The sequence below is a fragment of the Melospiza melodia genome, unplaced genomic scaffold (genome assembly GCF_035770615.1).
Source record: "Melospiza melodia melodia isolate bMelMel2 unplaced genomic scaffold, bMelMel2.pri scaffold_171, whole genome shotgun sequence".
Classification (NCBI taxonomy): domain Eukaryota; kingdom Metazoa; phylum Chordata; class Aves; order Passeriformes; family Passerellidae; genus Melospiza; species Melospiza melodia.
The window spans coordinates 170364-191470 of NW_026948519.1; the positions used below are offsets into that span (position 1 = coordinate 170364).

Genomic DNA, 21107 nt, shown 5'->3' on the forward strand with positions numbered 1-21107 from the left:
ATATTATATTATATTATATTATATTATGTTTTATATTGTATATTATGTATTGTATATTATTAATTGTATATGATACATAATATATTATACTTTATATATTATATATTACACATTATATATTATATATTACAATTTATATATTACGTATTATATATTATATATTATATTATTATAGATTATATATTGTATATTGTATATTGTATATTATATATTATATATTATATATTATATATTATATTATGTTATATATATAATATATTATCGTATATTATTATATCATATATTATATATTATATAGAAATTATTAGTAATATATACAATTAATAAAATGAAATAAATACACTATATAATATATATTATATATATTATAAATATTATATATATTCATATATTACATATATTACATATATTACATATTACATATATGTTATATATTATGTATTATGTATTATGTATTATATATTATATATTATATATTATATATTATATATTATATATTATATATTATATATTATATATTATATATTGTATTTATTATGTTACATGTTACTTATTAGATATTATATATTATATAGATAAGGTATATAATTCATATACATATGTATATAGAAAATGTATATAGAAATAGAAATACAGATAAATGTATTAGAGAAGTAATATATATAAAAGAATTAATATGACTTATAATGAAATCAATATATCTACATTTATTTATATATATATATATATATAAATAAAAATAAACTTTAAAATATTAGTCACGCAGTGGTCACGGTCAGTGGTCAGTGGTCACTCCGTGGTCACTCAGTGGTCACTCCCCTGTATGTGGCTCTCGCCATCGCCTGCCCGTGCAGGTTGTGGATGTTGTAGTGGTCACTCAGTGGTCACTGTGGTCACTCAGTGGTCACTCTCAGTGGTCAGTGGTCACTCTCAGTGGTCAGTGGTAACTCAGTGGTCACTCAGTGGTCACTCAGTGGTCAGTGGTCAGTTGGTCACTCAGTGGTCAGTGGTCACTACGGTCACTCAGTGGTCACTCATGGCTCACTCAGTGGTCAGTGGTCACTATGGTCACTCAGTGGTCACTCATTGCTCACTCAGTGGTCAGTTGGTCACTATGGTCACTATGGTCACTCAGTGGTCAGTGGTCACTCAGTGGTCACTCAGTGGTCACTCAGTGGTCAGTTGGTCAGTGGTCACTATGGTCACTCAGTGGTCACTCAGTGGTCAGTTGGTCAGTTGGTCAGTTGGTCAGTCACCCCTGGGTGTCCCTGGCCATGTTCTGCCCATAGATGTTGTGGACGTCGTAGTGGTCACTCAGTGGTCACTGTGGTCACTATGGTCACTATGGTCACTCAGTGGTCAGTGGTCACTCAGTGGTCACTCAGTGGTCACTCAGTGGTCACTATGGTCACTCAGTGGTCAGTTGGTCAGTGGTCACTCAGTGGTCACTCAGTGGTCACTATGGTCACTCAGTGGTCAGTTGGTCACTCACCCGTGGGTGTCCCTGGCCATGTTCTGCCCATAGATGTTGTGAACGTCGTAGTGGTCACTCAGTGGTCACTGTGGTCACTATGGTCACTCAGTGGTCAGTGGTCACTCAGTGGTCACTCATTGGTCACTCAGTGGTCAGTTGGTCAGTGGTCACTCACCCGTGGGTGTCCCTGGCCATGTTCTGCCCATAGATGTTGTGAACATCGTAGTGGTCACTCAGTGGTCACTGTGGTCACTATGGTCACTATGGTCACTCAGTGGTCACTCAGTGGTCACTCAGTGGTCACTCAGTGGTCAGTGGTCACTATGGTCACTCAGTGGTCACTCAGTGGTCACTCATTGGTCACTCAGTGGTCAGTTGGTCAGTTGGTCAGTTGGTCACTCACCCATACGTGTCCCTGGCCATGCTCTGCCCATAGATGTTGTGGACGTCGTAGTGGTCACTCAGTGGTCACTGTGGTCACTATGGTCACTCAGTGCTCAGTGGTCACTCAGTGGTCACTCAGTGGTCACTCAGTGGTCAGTTGGTCAGTTGGTCACTCACCCATACGTGTCCCTGGCCATGTTCTGCCCATAGAAGTTGTGGACGTCGTAGTGGTCACTCAGTGGTCACTGTGGTCACTATGGTCACTATGGTCACTCAGTGGTCACTGTGGTCACTATGGTCACTCAGTGGTCACTCAGTGGTCACTCAGTGGTCAGTGGTCACTCAGTGGTCAGTGGTCACTCAGTGGTCACTCAGTGGTCACTGTGGTCACTATGGTCACTCAGTGGTCACTCAGTGGTCACTCAGTGGTCACTCAGTGGTCAGTGGTCACTCACCCGTGGGTGTCCCTGGCCATGTTCTGCCCATAGATGTTGTGGACGTCGTAGTGGTCACTCAGTGGTCACTGTGGTCACTCAGTGGTCAGTGGTCACTCAGTGGTCACTCAGTGGTCACTCAGTGGTCACTCAGTGGTCAGTTGGTCACTCATTGGTCACTCACCCGTGGGTGTCCCTGGCCATGTTCTGCCCATAGATGTTGTGGACGTTGTAGTGGTCACTCAGTGGTCACTATGGTCACTATGGTCACTCAGTGGTCAGTGGTCACTCAGTGGTCAGTTGGCCAGTGGTCACTATGGTCACTCAGTGGTCACTCAGTGGTCAGTTGGTCACTCACCCCTGGGTGTCCCTGGCCATGTTCTGCCCATAGATGTTGTGGACGTCGTAGTGGTCACTCAGTGGTCAGTGGTCACTGTGGTCACTATGGTCACTCAGTGGTCACTCAGTGGTCACTGTGGTCACTATGGTCACTCAGTGGTCACTCAGTGGTCACTCAGTGGTCACTATGGTCACTCAGTGGTCACTCAGTGGTCACTCAGTGGTCAGTGGTCACTCAGTGGTCACTCAGTGGTCACTATGGTCACTCAGTGGTCACTCACTGGTCAGTTGGTCACTCAGTGGTCACTCAGTGGTCACTCAGTGGTCAGTTGGTCAGTGGTCACTCACCCATACGTGTCCCTGGCCATGTTCTGCCCATAGATGTTGTGGATGTCGTAGTGGTCACTCAGTGGTCAGTGGTCACTCAGTGGTCACTGTGGTCACTATGGTCACTCAGTGGTCACTCATTGGTCACTCATTGGTCACTCAGTGGTCAGTTGGTCAGTGGTCACTATGGTCACTCAGTGGTCACTCAGTGGTCAGTTGGTCAGTGGTCACTATGGTCACTCAGTGGTCACTCAGTGGTCAGTTGGTCAGTGGTCACTATGGTCACTCAGTGGTCACTCAGTGGTCAGTTGGTCACTCACCCGTGGGTGTCCCTGGCCATGTTCTGCCCATAGATGTTGTGGACGTCGTAGTGGTCACTCAGTGGTCACTGTGGTCACTATGGTCACTCAGTGGTCACTCAGTGGTCACTCAGTGGTCACTCATTGGTCACTCACCCCTGGGTGTCCCTGGCCATGTTCTGCCCATAGACGTTGTGGACGTCGTAGTGGTCACTCAGTGGTCACTATGGTCACTATGGTCACTCAGTGGTCACTCAGTGGTCACTCAGTGGTCAGTGGTCACTCAGTGGTCACTCAGTGGTCAGTTGGTCACTCAGTGGTCACTCAGTGGTCACTATGGTCACTCATTGGTCACTCAGTGGTCAGTTGGTCAGTGGTCACTCACCCATACGTGTCCCTGGCCATGTTCTGCCCATAGAAGTTGTGGACGTCGTAGTGGCGCCCCCAGGCGTGGGCGGCGTCCGGGCAGAGCGAGCGCCGGAACAGCGGCCGGGCTGACCCCGCTGGGGGTGATTAATGAGCTAATTAGTCATTAATTAATCAGCTAATAATTCATTATTCATTGTCTTATGGATTAATGCATCCTGTGTTTAATTAATCGATTAATTAGCCGACGGGAATTGGATATTTTGGGTTGTGGAACGGCCGGCCAGCCACGCCTGGGGGGGCGATTAATCAGCTAATTAGTCATTAATGAATTAATGAGCCAAAAAATCATTAATTATTACTGAATTAATTACTTATTTAATTATTTAATTAATACTTTAGTCAATAGGCAATTGGATATTCTGTATTGTGAAATGGCCAGTCAGCCATTCCACAACTGATTCATTATATAATTATTAATTACTGATTAATCAGCTATTTAGTTATTAATTAATGAACTAACAATTGATTAATCATTACCTAAAGAATTATTTAATAATGAAATCATTTAATTCATTAATTAGCCAATATATCATTGGATATTCTGTACTGTGGAATGGCCGGTCAGCCAAGGCTGGGGGTGATTAATCAGCTAATTAGTAATTACTTAATGAGCCCAGCATTTATTAATTGTTATCTAATAAATTAATTAATTCTTTGATTATTTAATTGACTAATCAGACAATTGATAATTGGATATTCTGCATTGTGTTCCCCCCCTCATGGCTTGGGGGACAGGGGGAATTAATGAACTAATTAACTAATTAATTAATAATCCAATTACTAATTATCATGCCATTATTTAATTAATTTCCCGAATTAATTAATAATTAAATAATTAGCCTAATATTTAATTATGGCACTTCCTAAATGATTTAAATGAAAATTAAAATTGAAGTAAAAATGGAAATGAAATAAGAATAAAAATGGAAATTAAAGATAAAAGAATGCAAATAAAATAAATATGAAAATAAAAGAGAAAATAAACAATTAAAATAGAAATTAAAATAAAAGTAAAAGTAAAATAAAAATGAAATAAAAACTGAAAAAACTAAAAAAGTAAAATAGTACAGAAATAAAATAAACAAACATAAAATTTAATATTAAAAACTTAATAATGAAAATAAAAAAAAATAAAATTAACAAAAGTAAAAGCAATATAAAAATGAATAAAAATGAACATAGAAATAAAAAAAGAATATGAAATAAAGTAAAATTAATATTAAAATAAATAAAATAAAACAAAAAATTAAATAAAAATGAAAACAGAGGTAAAATAAAATAAAATAAAAATGAAAAACAAAAAAATGAAAATAGAAAAAGAAATAAAAAAGATAATTAAACAAAATAAAAATAGAAAATAAAATAAAAGTAATAAGTTATTTAAAATTAAATAAAATATATAATGAATAATTAAATAAAGATGACATAAAAACCAAAGTAAATGAAAAAAATCAAAATAAAAATAATTTTTTTTAAAGAAAATAAAACCATCAACACAGAAAACGAAAAATATATGAAAATAAAAATAAAATTAAAAATAAAAATAACAAAATAAAATCATAATAAAAATACAAGTAAAAATAACAAAAATAAAAATAAAAATAACTACAGAAATAAAAATTAAAAAATATAACATTAAAAACAAAAAATAAAATAAAAATAACGACATAAAATAAAAGTAAATGTAAAAATAAAAATAACAAAATAAAAATAATAAAATAAAAATCATAATAAAAGTACAAATAAAAATGACAAAAATGTAATAAAATAAAAATAAAATAAAAATAAAATTAAAATTAAAATAAAAATAAAATAAAAATAATGACATAAAATAAAATAAAAGTAATTGTAAAAATAAAAATAACAAAATAAAAGTCACAATAAAAATAACAATAAAAATACCAAAAATAAAAAAGTAAAATAAAATTAAAAAAATAAAAATAAAAATATAACATTAAGAATAAAAAATTAAAAAAAACGACATAAAATAAAATAAAAGTAAATGTAAAAGTAAAAATAACAAAATAAAAATAAAAATAACAAAATAAAAATCAGGATAAAAATACAAATAAAAATAACAAAAATAAAATAAAATTAAAATAAAATAAAAATAAAAATAAAACATTAAAAATAAAAATAAAATAAAACTAAAATTAAAATTAAAAATAAAATAAAAATTAAAAATAAAATTTAAAATAAAATAAAATTATAAAAATAAAAATAAAAATAAAATTTAAAATATAACATAAAAATAACAACATAAAATAAAAATAAAATCAAAAATAAAAATAAAAATAACAAAATAAAAATAAAAACAACAAAATAAAAATCAGGCTAAAAATACAAATAAAAATAACAAAAATAAAACAAAAATAAAATGAAAATAAAAATCAAACATAGAATATAAAATGAAATAAAACTAGCAAGAAAGGAAAATGGAGCCGCTGGTACCGGGGCTGTACGGGGGGAAGTTCCAGGCGTTGTCGGCGCAGCCGCGCTCCGAGCCCGGCACGAAGCTCACGGCGCCGTCCAGCTCCTGAAACCACACAGCTCACCTCAAACCGCGGCATTTGCGTCTCATTTGCATATCATCTGAATAACACTTGAATATAATCTGAATATAATTGGAATATTTTTTATGCAACGTCCGTGTGAAACGGAGAATCCTCGTGGGTGGGTTCAGGTCCTGCGGGCGCGCAACCGCGCTCAAAACAGGACTGGGAATTTTAATGTCATTTGCATCTCATTTGCATATCATCTGAATATCATTTGAATATAATCGGAAAATAATTTGACTATTTGGATATAACGTCCACGTGAAACGGGGAATCCTCGTGGGTGGGTTCAGGTCCTGCGGGCGCGCAACCGCGCTCAAATCAGGACTGGGAATTTTAACGTCATTTGCATCTCATTTGCATATCAATTGCATCTCATTTCCATATTTGAATGTGTCCATCTTTAATTGGCAGTCCTCATGGGGTCGCTCATATGCTGTGAGCACGTAATTCACCTTAAACTGGGCCCGGAAATTTACATGATGTTTGCATCTCCTTTGCATCTCATTTGCATATTTGAATACATCACTATTTAATGGACAATCCCTATGGGGCCGTGCACTCAAAGCACACTCAAAGCAGGACTGGAATAGGGGGGCAATTCACATCTCATTTACATCTCATTTGCATCTCATTCACATCTTATTTGCATCGCATTAGCATCTCATTTGCATGGTTTGCTATTTTCCAGACAATCCTCGTGGGCTTTTGTTCGTGTCCTGAAATTACAGAACCACACTCAAAACTGGGACTGGAAATTTACATCTCATTTGAATATCACTCAAATATTTGAATATGTCAATATTTCATGGGCATAGAACCACACACACTGAAACCAGGACTGGAAATTTAAATCTCATTTACATCTCATTTGAATATTTGAAACTCATTTGAATATTTCAATTCGTAATGGACAATCCTTGCGGGGCCGCTCATGTCCTGAAATCAAAGATCCCAATTCAAACCCAGGTCTGCGATCATAGAAAATTTACATCTCATTTGAATATCATGAATGAATGAAAAATGAATGGAATTTGAATATCATCTGAATATATTTAAATATCATTTGAGTATTTTAATAATGATTTCCGTGATGTCCTGAAATCCCAGAATCCCACTGAAAACCGGAACTCAAATAGTGCGAAATTTGAATCTCATTTGCATCTCATTTGGACATCATTTGAATATTCCGCTATTTTTCCAAACAGTCTATTTGCATATAACGCAAATATTTCAATATTTAATGGACAATGCTTGTGGGTCCATTCAACAGAAATCTGGACAGGAATTGTGGAAAAATTTGAATATTTAAAATTCATATGATTGCATAAATTAAATTGCATTGAATATTTAAATATGTAATATTTAAATATATTTAACTATTTATTATATAAATCCTAAACATCCATTTGAATATTTATCCAGGAAATCACAAAACCCCCGTGAAATCCAGAAATAGTGTGAAATTAGCATAATTAAATCTAATTTGCATATCATTTGAATATAATTAGAGCCTTATTTGAATACAATTAGAATATTTTGGACGTCTGTACAACTGCAGGAAATCACAAAACCCTGGCGAAATCCAGAACAGGAATCGCACAAATCTGGAATAATTAAATGGAAAATTTGGAATAATTAAATGGAACTTGAATAGAATTTGAATATGATTTGAATATTTAAATAATTGAGGGAAATCTTCGTTAAAACCGGGTTTAATCCGGGCGGATTTTGGTGCTAAAATTGGGGATTTTGGTGTTGAAATTTGGGAATTTTGGGGGGAAATGTGGAGATTTATGGGGGAAATTTTGGGGGTGAAATTTGGGGAATTTTTGGGGGAAATTTGGGGATTTTGGGGGTGAAATTTGAGGATTTTTGGGGTGGAATTTGGGAATTTTTTGGTGGAAATTTGGGGATTTTAGGGGGGGAATTTGGGGGGGAAATTTCGGAATTTTTTGGGTGAAATTTGGGGATTTTGGGGGTGAAATTTGAGGATTTTTGGGGTGGAATTTGGGAATTTTTTGGTGGAAATTTGGGGATTTTAGGGGGGGAATTTGGGGGATTTTGGGGGGGAAATTTCGGAATTTTTTGGGTGAAATTTGGGGATTTGGGGGGATGAATTTGGGGATTTTGGGGGGAAATTTGGGGATTTTTGGGGTGAAATTTGGGGGAGAAATTCAGGGATTTTTGGGTGAAATTTGGAGATTTTTAGGGTGAAATTTGGGGATTTTGGGGGGAAATTTGGGGATCTTGATGTCAAACAGGGGGATTTTGGGGTGAGAATTGGGAGATTTTTGGGGTAGAAAAGTGGGAATTTTTGGGTGACAATTGTGAGATTTTTGGGGTGAGATTGGGGGATTTTGGGGTGCAAAAGGGAATTTGGGGCTCTCACCAGGCAGAGGCCGTCGAAGGGGACGCTGTCGCGGAATCGCTGCAGCTCCTGCAGCCACCAGCGGCGGCAGAGGGCGGTGCCGAAATCCGGGAACCGCACCCGGCCCGGCCGAGCCTGGGGAACAGCGGTAATTAATGCATTAATTAATTAGGCAATTAACTGACTAACCCCGCCTGGGGAAACACCGGGAATTAATCCATTAATTAGGTAATTAACTGATGAACCCCACTCAGAGTTAATGCAGCTCCGGCAGAGGGCGGTGCCGAAATCCGGGAACCGCACCCGGCCCGGCCGAGCCTGGGGAACAGCGGTAATTAATGCATTAATTAATCAGGTAATTAACTGACTAACCCCGCCTGGGGAAACACCGGGAATTAATCCATTAATTAGGTAATTAACTGATTAACCCCACTCAGAGTTAATGCAGCTCCGGCAGAGGGCGGTGCCGAAATCCGGGAACCGCACCCGGCCCGGCCGAGCCTGGGGAACAGCGGTAATTAATACATTAATTAATTAGGTAATTAACTGATTAACCCTGTCTAGGGAAACACCGGTAATTAATTCATTAATTAGGTAATTAACTGATAAACCCCACTCAGAGTTAATGCAGCTCCTGCAGCCACCAGCGGCGGCAGAGGGCGGTGCCGAAATCCGGGAACCGCGCCCGGCCCGGCCGAGCCTGGGGAACAGCGGTAATTAATTCATTAATTAGTGCGTTAATTAGTGCATTAATTAGTGCATTAATTAGGTAATTAATTGATTAACCCCACTCAGAGTTAATGCAGCTCCGGCAGAGGGGCGCTGCTGAAATCCGGGAACGAAAGACCGGTAATTAGTGCATTAATTAGTGCGTTAATTGGGTAATTAACTGATTAACCCCTGGAATCCGGGAACCGCGCCCAGCCCGGCCAAGCCTGGGGGGGAAATACCGGTAATTAATTCATTAATTAGTGCATTAATTAGTGCGTTAATTGGGTAATTAACTGATTAACCCCGCTCAGAGTTAATGCAGCTCCGGCAGAGGGCGCTGCTGAAATCCGGGAACGAAAGACCGGTAATTAGTGCATTAATTAGTGCGTTAATTGGGTAATTAACTGATTAACCCCTGGAATCCGGGAACCGCGCCCAGCCCGGCCAAGCCTGGGGGGGAAATACCGGTAATTAATTCATTAATTAGTGCATTAATTAGTGCGTTAATTGGGTAATTAACTGATTAACCCCGCTCAGAGTTAATGCAGCTCCGGCAGAGGGCGCTGCTGAAATCCGGGAACGAAACACCGGTAATTAATTCATTAATTAGTGCGTTAATTGGGTAATTAACTGATTAACCCCTGAAATCCAGGAACTGCGCCCGGCCTGGCTGAGCCTGGGAAACACCATTAATTAATTCATTAAGTAGTCAGTTAATTAATTAATAATTAGGTAATTAACCGATGAACCCCACTCAGAGTTAATGGTTTGTAATTAATTCACTCTCCCACCATTAATTATTAAATTAGTGATATTAATTATTAAAGTCCCTTTCTTATCAGCATCAAAGCTGTTAATTATTCCTCCAATTAACATCAGGGGCTCTTAATTAGTTAATTAACTCTCCACTTAGAGCTTAGAATTACTTAATTAATTCTCTTTCTTATTAGCATCTGAAGTTATTAATTAATCTCCTCTCCAATTAGTATCTGGGGCTATTAATTAATCCCCTCTCCAATTAACAGTAGGGGCTATTAATTAATCCCCTCTCCAATTAATTGCTTTTATAACATACTTAATATTTCTAATTTATTACATAATTATATGAGTAATAATTTCTTATCCAACAATTAATACAGTAATTAATTTATAATAAAATTCTTATAAGATTAAGGTTATATAGTATTAAAAATGTATTATTGTATTATTGTAAAGATATAACAATACTAATGAGTAATTAATATATTAGCACAAAATAAATTAATACAAATTAATATTAAATAATTAATATGAATATGAATAATTAATTGATATAATATTACTATTAGCAGCAATTCAATGACTTATTAAATAATGGCATTAATGAATTAATTATTTATTGTATCACTTAATAATGCAACTTCTCAATAATTCCCCTTCACAATTTAGACGAGGAGCAATTAATAATTAATTAGTTAATTAATCACTAATTACCTGCCCAATTAGCGGTGTGACCCCGTCAGACTCATTAACCCAGGCCCCGCCCCCCTCTCTGGAAGGTTCAGTAGTCGCTCCGGAGTTCATTAATCACTAATTAATAATTAATTACCTGCCCAATTAGCGGTGAAACCCCATCGGACTCATTAACCCAGGCCCCGCCCCCTCTCCGGAAGGTTCCGTAGGGGCTCCTGAGTTCATGAATCATTAATGATTGATTAATCACTAATAATCACTAATGAATCACTAATTACCTGCCCAATTAGCGGTGTGACGCCGTCAGACTCATTAACCCAGGCCCCGCCCCCTCTCCGGAAGGTTCCGTAGGGGCTCCCAAGTTTATTAATCATTAATGAATCATTAATTAATCACTAATAATCACTGATTAATGATTAATTACCTGCCCAATTAGCGGTGTGACGCCGTCAGACTCATTAACCCAGGCCCCGCCCCCTCTCCGGAAGGTTTCGTATTCGCTCCCGTCCGCGAGCGGCCCCTCCCCGATGGCGGCGTCCTGGCAACGACAAAAATCGGCAAAAATTCACCAATTCACCAATTCTGAGCTTTCGTACCGAAAAAAAATTAAAAAAAAAAAAAAAATTGCAAATTTAAAGTTTTCTGTGTTTTCGTCCCGAAAAAACGGCGAAAAAATCGCGAATTTCGCCCTTTTGTCCCCAAGAAAAGGCACAAAAATTCCCCAAATTCCTGTGGTGTTCCCTCAAGAAACGGTGGAAAAAAATCTCAATTTTTGCCATTTTTATACCAAAAAAGGTGAAAAAAATCTGCAAAATTCCACATTCTCCCCGAAAAACCCCAAAATTCCCATTTTTTGCCCCAAGAATGGGAAATTCCTGACCAGGGTCAGGATCAGTTTCTGTCCCGGAGCTGCGAAAGGACCCAAAATTGGGAATTTTTTCATCTTTTATGGGAAAAAATGCAGAAATTTTTGAATTTTTTTCACCTTTTTTTTAGAGAAAAAAACGTGGAAATTTTGGAATTTGTGTCGCCATTTTTGGGGGGGAAAAAGTGGAATTTTTGGGGTGTTTTTCACCTATTTTTGGGGGAAACCATGAAAATTTTGGGTTTTTTTTTAAACTTTTTTGGAGGAAAAAAGTGGAAATTTCAGAACTTTCTTTCACTGGTATTTTTGGGTAAAACCATGAACATTTGGAATCTTTTTTCACTGTTTTTGGGGGGAGAAAATGTAGAAATTTTGGGAGTTTTTTCGGCTTAAAAACGTAGGAAAATTGGGATTTTTTCACCATTTTTGGGGGGGGAATGCGAAAAATTTGGGATTTTTCTCCCCCCCCTATTTTGAGAAAAAAAGAGCGTCCATTTTGGGATTTTCCCACCGTTTTTTGGAGAAAACACCTGAAAATTTTTGTATTTTTCACCATTTTCTGAGGAAAAATTTTCCCGCTGTTTTTTGGAGAAAACACGTGAAAATTTTTGTATTTTTCACCATTTTTTTGAGGAAAAAAATGCAAAAAAATTGGGGTTTTTTCACCGTTTTTTGATGGAAAAAACGTGGAAATTTTGGTGTTTTTCTAAAATTTCAATTTTTCCCCCCAAAATTCCAAAAGGTTTCCTAGATCTGACCAGGGTGAGGATCAGTCTCTGCCCGGCGGCCGCCAGCTGCCCCCGGAGCTGCGGAAGGTTCCGGAATCTCGCTGGTCGATGGTGAAGTCGCGGTGCCCGTCCATGGCCTCGGTGCCAAGCACCAGCGCGTCCTGCGAAAAACCCAAAATTTGGGGTGAAAAACGCGAAATTTGGGTGAAAAACGGGGATTTTGGCAAAATTTTTGGGGTGAAAAATGGGGATTTTTGGCAAAATTTGGAGATTTTTCGGGGAGAAAATGGGGATTCGGGGAAAATTTTGAATTAGTTTTTTGGTGGGAAGTTGGGGTTGGAGGAAGGGGTTGGGGAGGTGGAGTAGCAAAATTATTTGGGATTAAAAATTAATCATTAATTAATTAATCATGAATTAATGGATGGTTGAAATAATTGTAATAAACAATTTTAACAACAAAAATATAATGCAGTGTAATGTAATGTAGCATAGTATAATGGAAATATACCATAATAAAGAAATTTACCAAAAAGAGGAATTGGAATTAATTTGGAATAATTAATTTTTAATTAATTAATTATCAATTTATAGTTATTGCATTTTTAAAGACTTTCAAAATTATTTTATTGATACGTAATGTAATTATTGTAATGTAATGTAATGTAATGTAATGTACGTAACATAATAAAATAAAATAAAATAAAATAAAATAAAATAAAATACAATACAATATAATATAATATAATATAATACAATATAATATAGTATGATATGATATAATATAATATTTAGGAAATTAATATAGAGGAATAATTGGGAATAATTATGAATTAGTTTAACAATTACCAATAATTAATGCATTTGAAAATAATTTATTATTTCATTGTAATGTATTGTATTGTAATGTAATATTACATTACATTATAATATATTAATTACATTATATTATATTACATTATATTACATATATTATATTATATTATATTATATTATATTATATTATATTATATTATATTATATTACATTAATGTATTGTAACATAAGGTAATATAATCTAAAAAACATCAAAAATAAATAGAAATAAAAATGGAAACAAAAAAGGACAGAAATAGAAATAGACATAAAAACAGAAATTGAAATCGAAATCAATGGAAATTTAAAAAAATAGAAATAGAATAAAAATAGAAACAAATTTTTGAAATAGAAAGTAATAATAAAAAATAGAAATAAAAATAAAAACAGACCTAAAATTAAAATGGAGATTTAGAAATAGAAATAAATGGAAATCAAAAACTACAAATAGAAGAGAAATGGACATAAAATTGAATACACAAAGGGAAAAAAATAAAATTAAAAATAAAATAAAATTAAACTAAAACGAAAACTAAATGAATTTAATTTAATTTAATTTAATTTAATTTAATTTAATTTAATGAACTGTCCGGCGCTAATTGGTGACTCACGAGGGGCAGGCCGGCTGCGCGGTTTCTCTCCAGGACGTTTTTTGCCTCCTCCAGGGAGCCGTAGCTGCTGTGGCTGAGCTGGAAGCCCAGCGCCCAAAATGGCGGCAGCGCCGGCAGCCCCACCAGCTGGAAAAGACCCCGAAATCCCCCAAATTCACCCCAAAATTCACCCCAAAAATCCCAAATTTACCCCAAAAATCAGCAATTCCACCCCACCAGCTGGAAAAAGACCCCGAAATCCCCCAAATTCACCCAAATTCACCCCAAAAATCAGCAATTCCACCCCAAAATCCGCAATTCCACCCCACCAGCTGGAACGGAGCCCGAAATTCACCCCAAATTCACCCAAATTCACCCCAAAAATCCCAAATTCACCCCAAAAATCAGCAATTCACCCCACCAGCTGGAAAAAAAGCCCCGAAATTCCCCAAATTCACCCCAAATTCACCCCAAGAATCAGCAATTCCACCCACCAGCTGGAACGGACCCGAAATTCCCCAAATTCACCCCAAATTCATCCCAAAAATCCCAAATTCACCCCAAAAATCAGCAATTCCACCCCACCAGCTGGAAAAAAACCCCGAAATTCCCCAAATTCACCCCAATTCACCCCAAGAATCAGCAATTCCACCCCACCAGCTGGAACGGAGCCCGAAATTCCCCAACTTCACCCCAAATTCATCCCAAAAATCCCAAATTCACCCCAAAAATCAGCAATTCCACCCCACCAGCTGAAAAAACCCCGAAATTCCCCAAATTCACCCCAAATTCCACCCCAAGAATCAGCAATTCCACCCCACCAGCTGGAACGGAGCCCGAAATCCCCCAAATTCACCCCAAATTCACCCCAAAAATCCCAAATTCACCCCAAAAATCAGCAATTCCACCCAAAAATCAGCAATTCCACCCACCAGCTGGAACAGAGCCCGAAATCCCCCAAATTCACCCCAAATTCACCCCAAAAATCCAAATTCACCCCAAAAATCAGCAATTCCACCCCACAGCTGAATGGAGCCCCGAAATCCCCCAAATTCACCCCAAATTCACCCCAAGAATCAGCAATTCCACCCCACCAGCTGGAACGGAGCCCGAAATTCCCCAAATTCACCCCAAATTCACCCCAAAAATCCAAATTCACCCCAAGAATCAGCAATTCCACCCCACCAGCTGGAAAAAACCCCCGAAATTCCCCAAATTCACCCCAAGAATCAGCAATTCCACCCCACCAGCTGGAACGGACCCCGAAATTCCCCAAATCACCCCAAATTCACCCCAAAAATCCCAATTCACCCAAAAATCAGCAATTCCACCCACCAGCTGGAACGGAGCCCGAAATTCACCCAAATTCACCCCAAAAATCAGCAATTCCACCCCAAAAATCCGCAATTCCACCCCACCAGCTGGAAAAAACCCCCGAAATTCCCCAAATTCACCCCAAATTCACCCCAAGAATCAGCAATTCCACCCCACCAGCTGGAACGGACCCCGAAATTCCCAAATTCACCCCAAATTCATCCCAAAAATCCCAAATTCACCCCAAAAATCAGCAATTCCACCCCACCAGCTGGAATGGAGCCCGAAATCCCCCAAATTCACCCCAAATTCACCCCAAAAATCAGCAATTCCACCCCAAAAATCAGCAATTCCACCCCACCAGCTGGAACAGAGTTGCAAAATCCCCCAAATTCACCCCAAATTCACCCCAAAAATCAGCAATTCACCCCACCAGCCGGAACGGAGCCCGAAATCCCCAAATTCACCCCAAAAATCCCAAACTGCACCCCAAAAATCAGCAATTCCACCCCAAAAATCAGCAATTCCACCCCACCCACCCCAAATTGCCCAAAAATCTCAAATTTCACCCAAAAATGGGATTTCAACTCCAATCCCAAATTGCCCAAATCCAGGCATTTCCCCCAAAAGTTCCTGATTTGCCCACCAAAATTTTCAAATTTTAGCCCCAAAATCCTGAATTTCCCCGCCAAAATTTTTGAATTTCGCCCCAAAGAAATCCTGAAAACTTTTGAATTTCACCACCGAAATTTTGAAGTCCCTAAAATTCCTAAATTTAAATAAAAACTCAGAAATCAGGATTTCCATGCCATTCCAAATTGTCCCAAATCCCGGGATTTTCCCCCAAAATTCTCGATTTTCACCCTCGAAATTCTCGAATTTCACCCTCAAAATTCTTGAATTTCACCAACATTTGAAAATTCCGCCCAACCACCCCAGACAGACCAAAATCCAGCGATTTCCCACCAAATAGTTCCTGAATTTCACCCTCAAAATTCCTCAATCTCGACCCCAAAATTTTGCAATTTCACCCCAACCACCTCCATCGCCCAAAATTCCTGAATTTCAACCCGAAAAGTTTTGAATTTCACCCAAAAAATTCCTGAAAATTTCTGAATTTCACTCCCAAAAATTCTCAAAACTTTTTAAATTTCACTTCAAAACCCCCAAATTTCACCCCCAAAATCCCCAAGTTACACCCCAAAAATTGGGATTTCCACCCAAACCACCCAAATTGCCCAAAATTCACAGATTTCACCCCAAAACCTCCCGAATTTCACCCCAAAACTTCCCAAATTTCACCCCAAAAATGGGGATTTCAACCCCAATCCCAAATTGCCCAAAATCCTGGGAATTTCCCCCCAAAATTCCAAGAATTTCCCCCTCAAAATGTTTGGACTTCCTCTCAAAAAAAACTCCCAAAATTCGCGGATTTCAGCCCCAAAATCCCAAATTTCACCCGAAAAAAATCCCCGAATTTTGGCCCAAAACCCAGGAATTCGATCCAAACCACCCCAAATTGCCCAAAATTCACAGATTTCACCCCAAAACCTCCCGAATTTCACCCCAAAAATGGGGATTTCAACCCCAATCCCAAATTGCCCAAAATCCTGGGAATTTCCCCTCAAAAGTTTGGACTTCCTCTCAAAAAAAAAACTCCCAAAATTCGCGGATTTCAGCCCCAAAATCCCAAATTCCACCCGAAAAACTCCCAAATTTGGCCCAAAACCCAGGAATTCCACCCAAACCACCCCAAATTGCCCAAAAAATTCACAGATTTTCACCCAAACCCAAACCTGGGTGTGCTCCTGCAGCAGCTGCTCGGGGCTGTCGGCGAGGAGCAGGAACAGATCCAGGATGCCCCAAAATCCCCAAATTTCACCCCAAAACCTCCCGAATTTCACCCAAAACTTCCAAATTTCACCCCAAAAATGGGGATTTCAACCCCATCCCAAATTGCCCAAAATCCTGGGAATTTCCCCCCAAAATTCCAGGAATGTCCCCCTCAAAATGTTTGGACTTCCTCTCAAAAAAAACTCCCAAAATTCGCGGATTTCAGCCCCAAATCCCCAAATTTCACCCGAAAAAAATCCCGATTTTGGCCAAAACCCAGGAATTCGATCCAAACCACCCCAATTGCCCAAAATTCACAGATTTCACCCCAAATTTCACCCCAGACCTGGGCGTGCTCCTGCAGCAGCTGCTCGGGGCCTGTCGGTGAGGAGCAGGAACAGATCCAGGATCCCCCCGATGGAGCGAAGCGTCACGGCCGGGGCCGGGCTCACCGACACCTCTGGCGGCCAAAAATGGGGAAATTCACCCAAAATTCACCAAATCCCGCTGAATTCACACAGAATTCAACGAAATTTATGTAAAAATCCACAAAAATTCACCCGGAATCGGGTCAAGTTTATCCAAAATTCACCCAAATTTTCTACTGAAATTTACACAAAATTCAATCAAATTTACAGGAAAAATCCATCAAAACGTACCCAAAATCTGGTCAAGTTTATCCCAAAATTCACCAAATTTCTACTGAAAGTTACACAAAATTCAACGAAATTTAGGTAAAAATCCACAAAAATGTACCCAAAATCTGCTCAAATTTATCCCAAATTTATCCCAAAATTCACCCAAATTTCTACTGAAATTTACACAAAATTCAATGAAATTTACACAAAAATCCACAAAAATGTACCCAAAATCTACTCAAATTTATCCCAAAATTCACCCAAAATTCACCCAATCCTACTGAAATTACACAAAATTCAATGAAATTTATGTAAAAATCCACAAAATTTACCCGGAATCTGGTCAAGTTTATCCCAAAATTCACCCCAAATTCACCCAAAATACCTAATCCCACTGAATTTACACAAAAGTCAACGAAATTTACACAAAAATCCACAAAAATGTACCCAAAACCTGGTCAAGTTTATCCAAAATTCACCCAAAATTGACCAAATTCTACTGAAATTTACACAAAATTCAATCCAATTTACACAAAAATCCACAAAAATGTACCCAAAATCTGCTCAATTTATCCCAAAATTCACCCAAATTTTCTACTGAAATTTACTCCAAGTCCACCAAAATTTACCTCAAGTTTAACAAATTTAACCAAATCCTCCCAAAATTCACTCAAATGCACCCAAATTTAATCCATTCTGCTTTAAATTACCCGACATCCACAAAAATCATCCAAATTATCCCAAAATCTATTTAAATTTGCCCCAAAATCCACTAATTTGCTCCAATCCTCCCAAATTTTCCCTATTTGGAAGGAATTATTCTGAATAAATTGAATTTTAATAAATTTCAATCAATTTCCTCACCTATGGCATTGCTGTTAAGCAGGAATTTTTGGGAACAAATGGAATTTTTGGGAATAAATTGAATTTTTAGGAATAAATTGGATTTTTAGGAATAAATTGGATTTTTAGGAATAAATTGAATTTTTAGGTTTTTTCCCCCATTTCTCACCCATGGCGTTGCTGTTGAGCAGGAATTTTTGGGAATAAATTGAATTTTTGGGAATAAATTGAATTTTTGGGGTTTTTTTCCCATTTCTCACCCATGGCGTTGATGTTGAGCAGGATTTTTTGGAATAAATTGAATTTTTGGGAATAAATTGAATTTTAATAAATTTCAATCAATTTCCTCACCCATGGCGCTGCTGTTGAGCAGGAATTTTTGGAATAAATTGAATTTTTGGGAATAAATTGAATTTTTGGGGTTTTTTTTCCCATTTCTCACCCATGGCGTTGCTGTTGAGCAGGATTTTTTGGGAATAAATTGAATTTTTGAAATAAATTGAATTTTAATAAATTTCAATCAATTTCCTCACCCATGGCGCTGCTGTTGAGCAGGAATTTTTGGGAATAAATTGAATTTTTGGGGTTTTTTCCCATTTCTCACCCATGGTGTTGCTGTTGAGCAGGAATTTTTGGGAATAAATCGAATTTTTGGGAATAAATTGAATTTTTGGGAATAAATTGAATTTTTGGGGTTTTTTCCCATTTCTCACCCATGGCGTTGCTGTTGAGCAGGATTTTTTGGGAATAAATTGAATTTTTGGGAATAAATTGAATTTTTGGGAATAAATTGGATTTTTAGGAATAAATTGAATTTTTAGGTTTTTCCCCCATTTCTCACCCATGGCGTTGCTGTTGAGCAGGATTTTTTGGGAATAAATTGAATTTTTGGGAATAAATTGAATTTTAATAAATTTCAATCAATTTCCTCACCCATGGCGCTGCTGTTGAGCAGGAATTTTTGGGAATAAATTGAATTTTTGGGGTTTTTTCCCATTTCTCACCCATGGCGTTGCTGTTGAGCAGGATTTTTTGGGAATAAATTGAATTTTTGGGAATAAATTGAATTTTTGGGATTTTTTCCCATTTCTCACCCATGGCGTTGCTGTTGAGCAGGAATTTTTGGGAATAAATTGAATTTTTGGGAATGAATTGAACTTTTGGGAATAAATTGAATTTTTGGGGTTTTTTCCCATTTCTCACCCATGGCGTTGCTGTTGAGCAGGAAAATGCCCAGGGAGGCTCCGGACGTGTCCTCCAAACACATCAGGAATGGGTGAACTCCGGCCACGTTCTGCCCTTCCTGCAAAAAAAATATTAACAAATTAAAATATTTATAAAATAAATTATAATTAACATCAACAAAACCAAGCACAAAATTATAAACTCATTAAAATTATCAACTTTAACAAAAATATCGATTTTTTTTGCCTATTTTTTTCAGTATTTTCAATGTTTTCAATATCAGCCGAAAGTGAAAAATTGTAACAATTTCCCTGTAAAATTTGGGGAGAAGTTGTAAAAATTTTCCCCTAAAATTTGGGAGGAAAATGTAAAAAATTTTGTCTAATTTGTGAATTTTGGAGGAAAAAAACTACAAATTTTTCTCAATTTTGCCTCATTTTTACCTGAAATATTAAAGAAATATGAAATTTACTTGAGGTAAAAATTTTTAAATTTTCAAATTAAATTTCAGTTGAGAAACGAAGATTCCCAATTTTATGTTGTTAGCATTTAATTTTGAAATTTGAATTTATTTTTTACTTCAAATTATAAAATGCAATTCAATATTAGTTATATTGTAGTAATATTAAATGTTGTATTACATTATATGATATTATATTTTATTATATTATATTACACTACATTATATTATAATATGTTATGTTATGTTATATTATGCTATATTATGCTGTATTATGTTATATTATATTATATTACATTACATGTTATATTTTATTATTTAACATAAATAATATTTTTATAATTATATTGTACATTAAATTTTGAAATTTGAATTTATTCTTTACTTCAAATTATAAAATGCAATTCAATATTAGTTATATTGTATTAGTATTAAATTTTGTATTACATTATATGACATTATATTATATTATATTATATTATATGTTATATTATATTATATGACATTATATTATATTATATTATATTATATTATATTATATTATATTATATTATATTATATTATATTATATTATATTATATTATATTATATTATATTATATTACATTATATTATATTATGTTATGTTATGTTATGTTATGTTATATTATATTATATTACATTATATTATATTACATTATATTATATTATATTTATATATAATACAAATAAAATTTTATCATATTATTAAGTCAAATAACATAATGTTATATATATGATATACGTGACCATATATAAGTAGTGTAATATAGTATATTGAAATACCATGTGATATAATGTAATATCATATAATATAACGTAATGCAGCACAACATAATGTAATAAAATATGTATAATATACATTATATATGTAATGTACTATAATGCAATATCATGCAGTATAATGGAATATAATGCAATATACAACAATGCAACATATTATAATATTACGCAATACAATATACCATAACAAAATTTAATACATTACATCATAAGATAATGTAATA

General features: G+C 36.1%; 1 protein-coding gene across 1 annotated transcript in view; it reads right to left on the bottom strand.

Annotated features, from left to right (window-relative positions):
- Positions 1–21107, bottom strand: part of LOC134433281 (sucrase-isomaltase, intestinal-like) — a 117334-nt gene that overhangs the window by 86123 nt on the left and 10104 nt on the right. The window contains 11 exon segments of the mRNA XM_063182153.1: positions 3643–3760; positions 6138–6222; positions 8634–8747; positions 8802–8930; positions 11200–11313; positions 11633–11684; positions 12432–12529; positions 13832–13957; positions 16921–16951; positions 17336–17417; positions 19642–19741. Of these exon segments, the coding sequence (XP_063038223.1) occupies positions 3643–3760; positions 6138–6222; positions 8634–8747; positions 8802–8930; positions 11200–11313; positions 11633–11684; positions 12432–12529; positions 13832–13957; positions 16921–16951; positions 17336–17417; positions 19642–19741 (1049 nt within the window).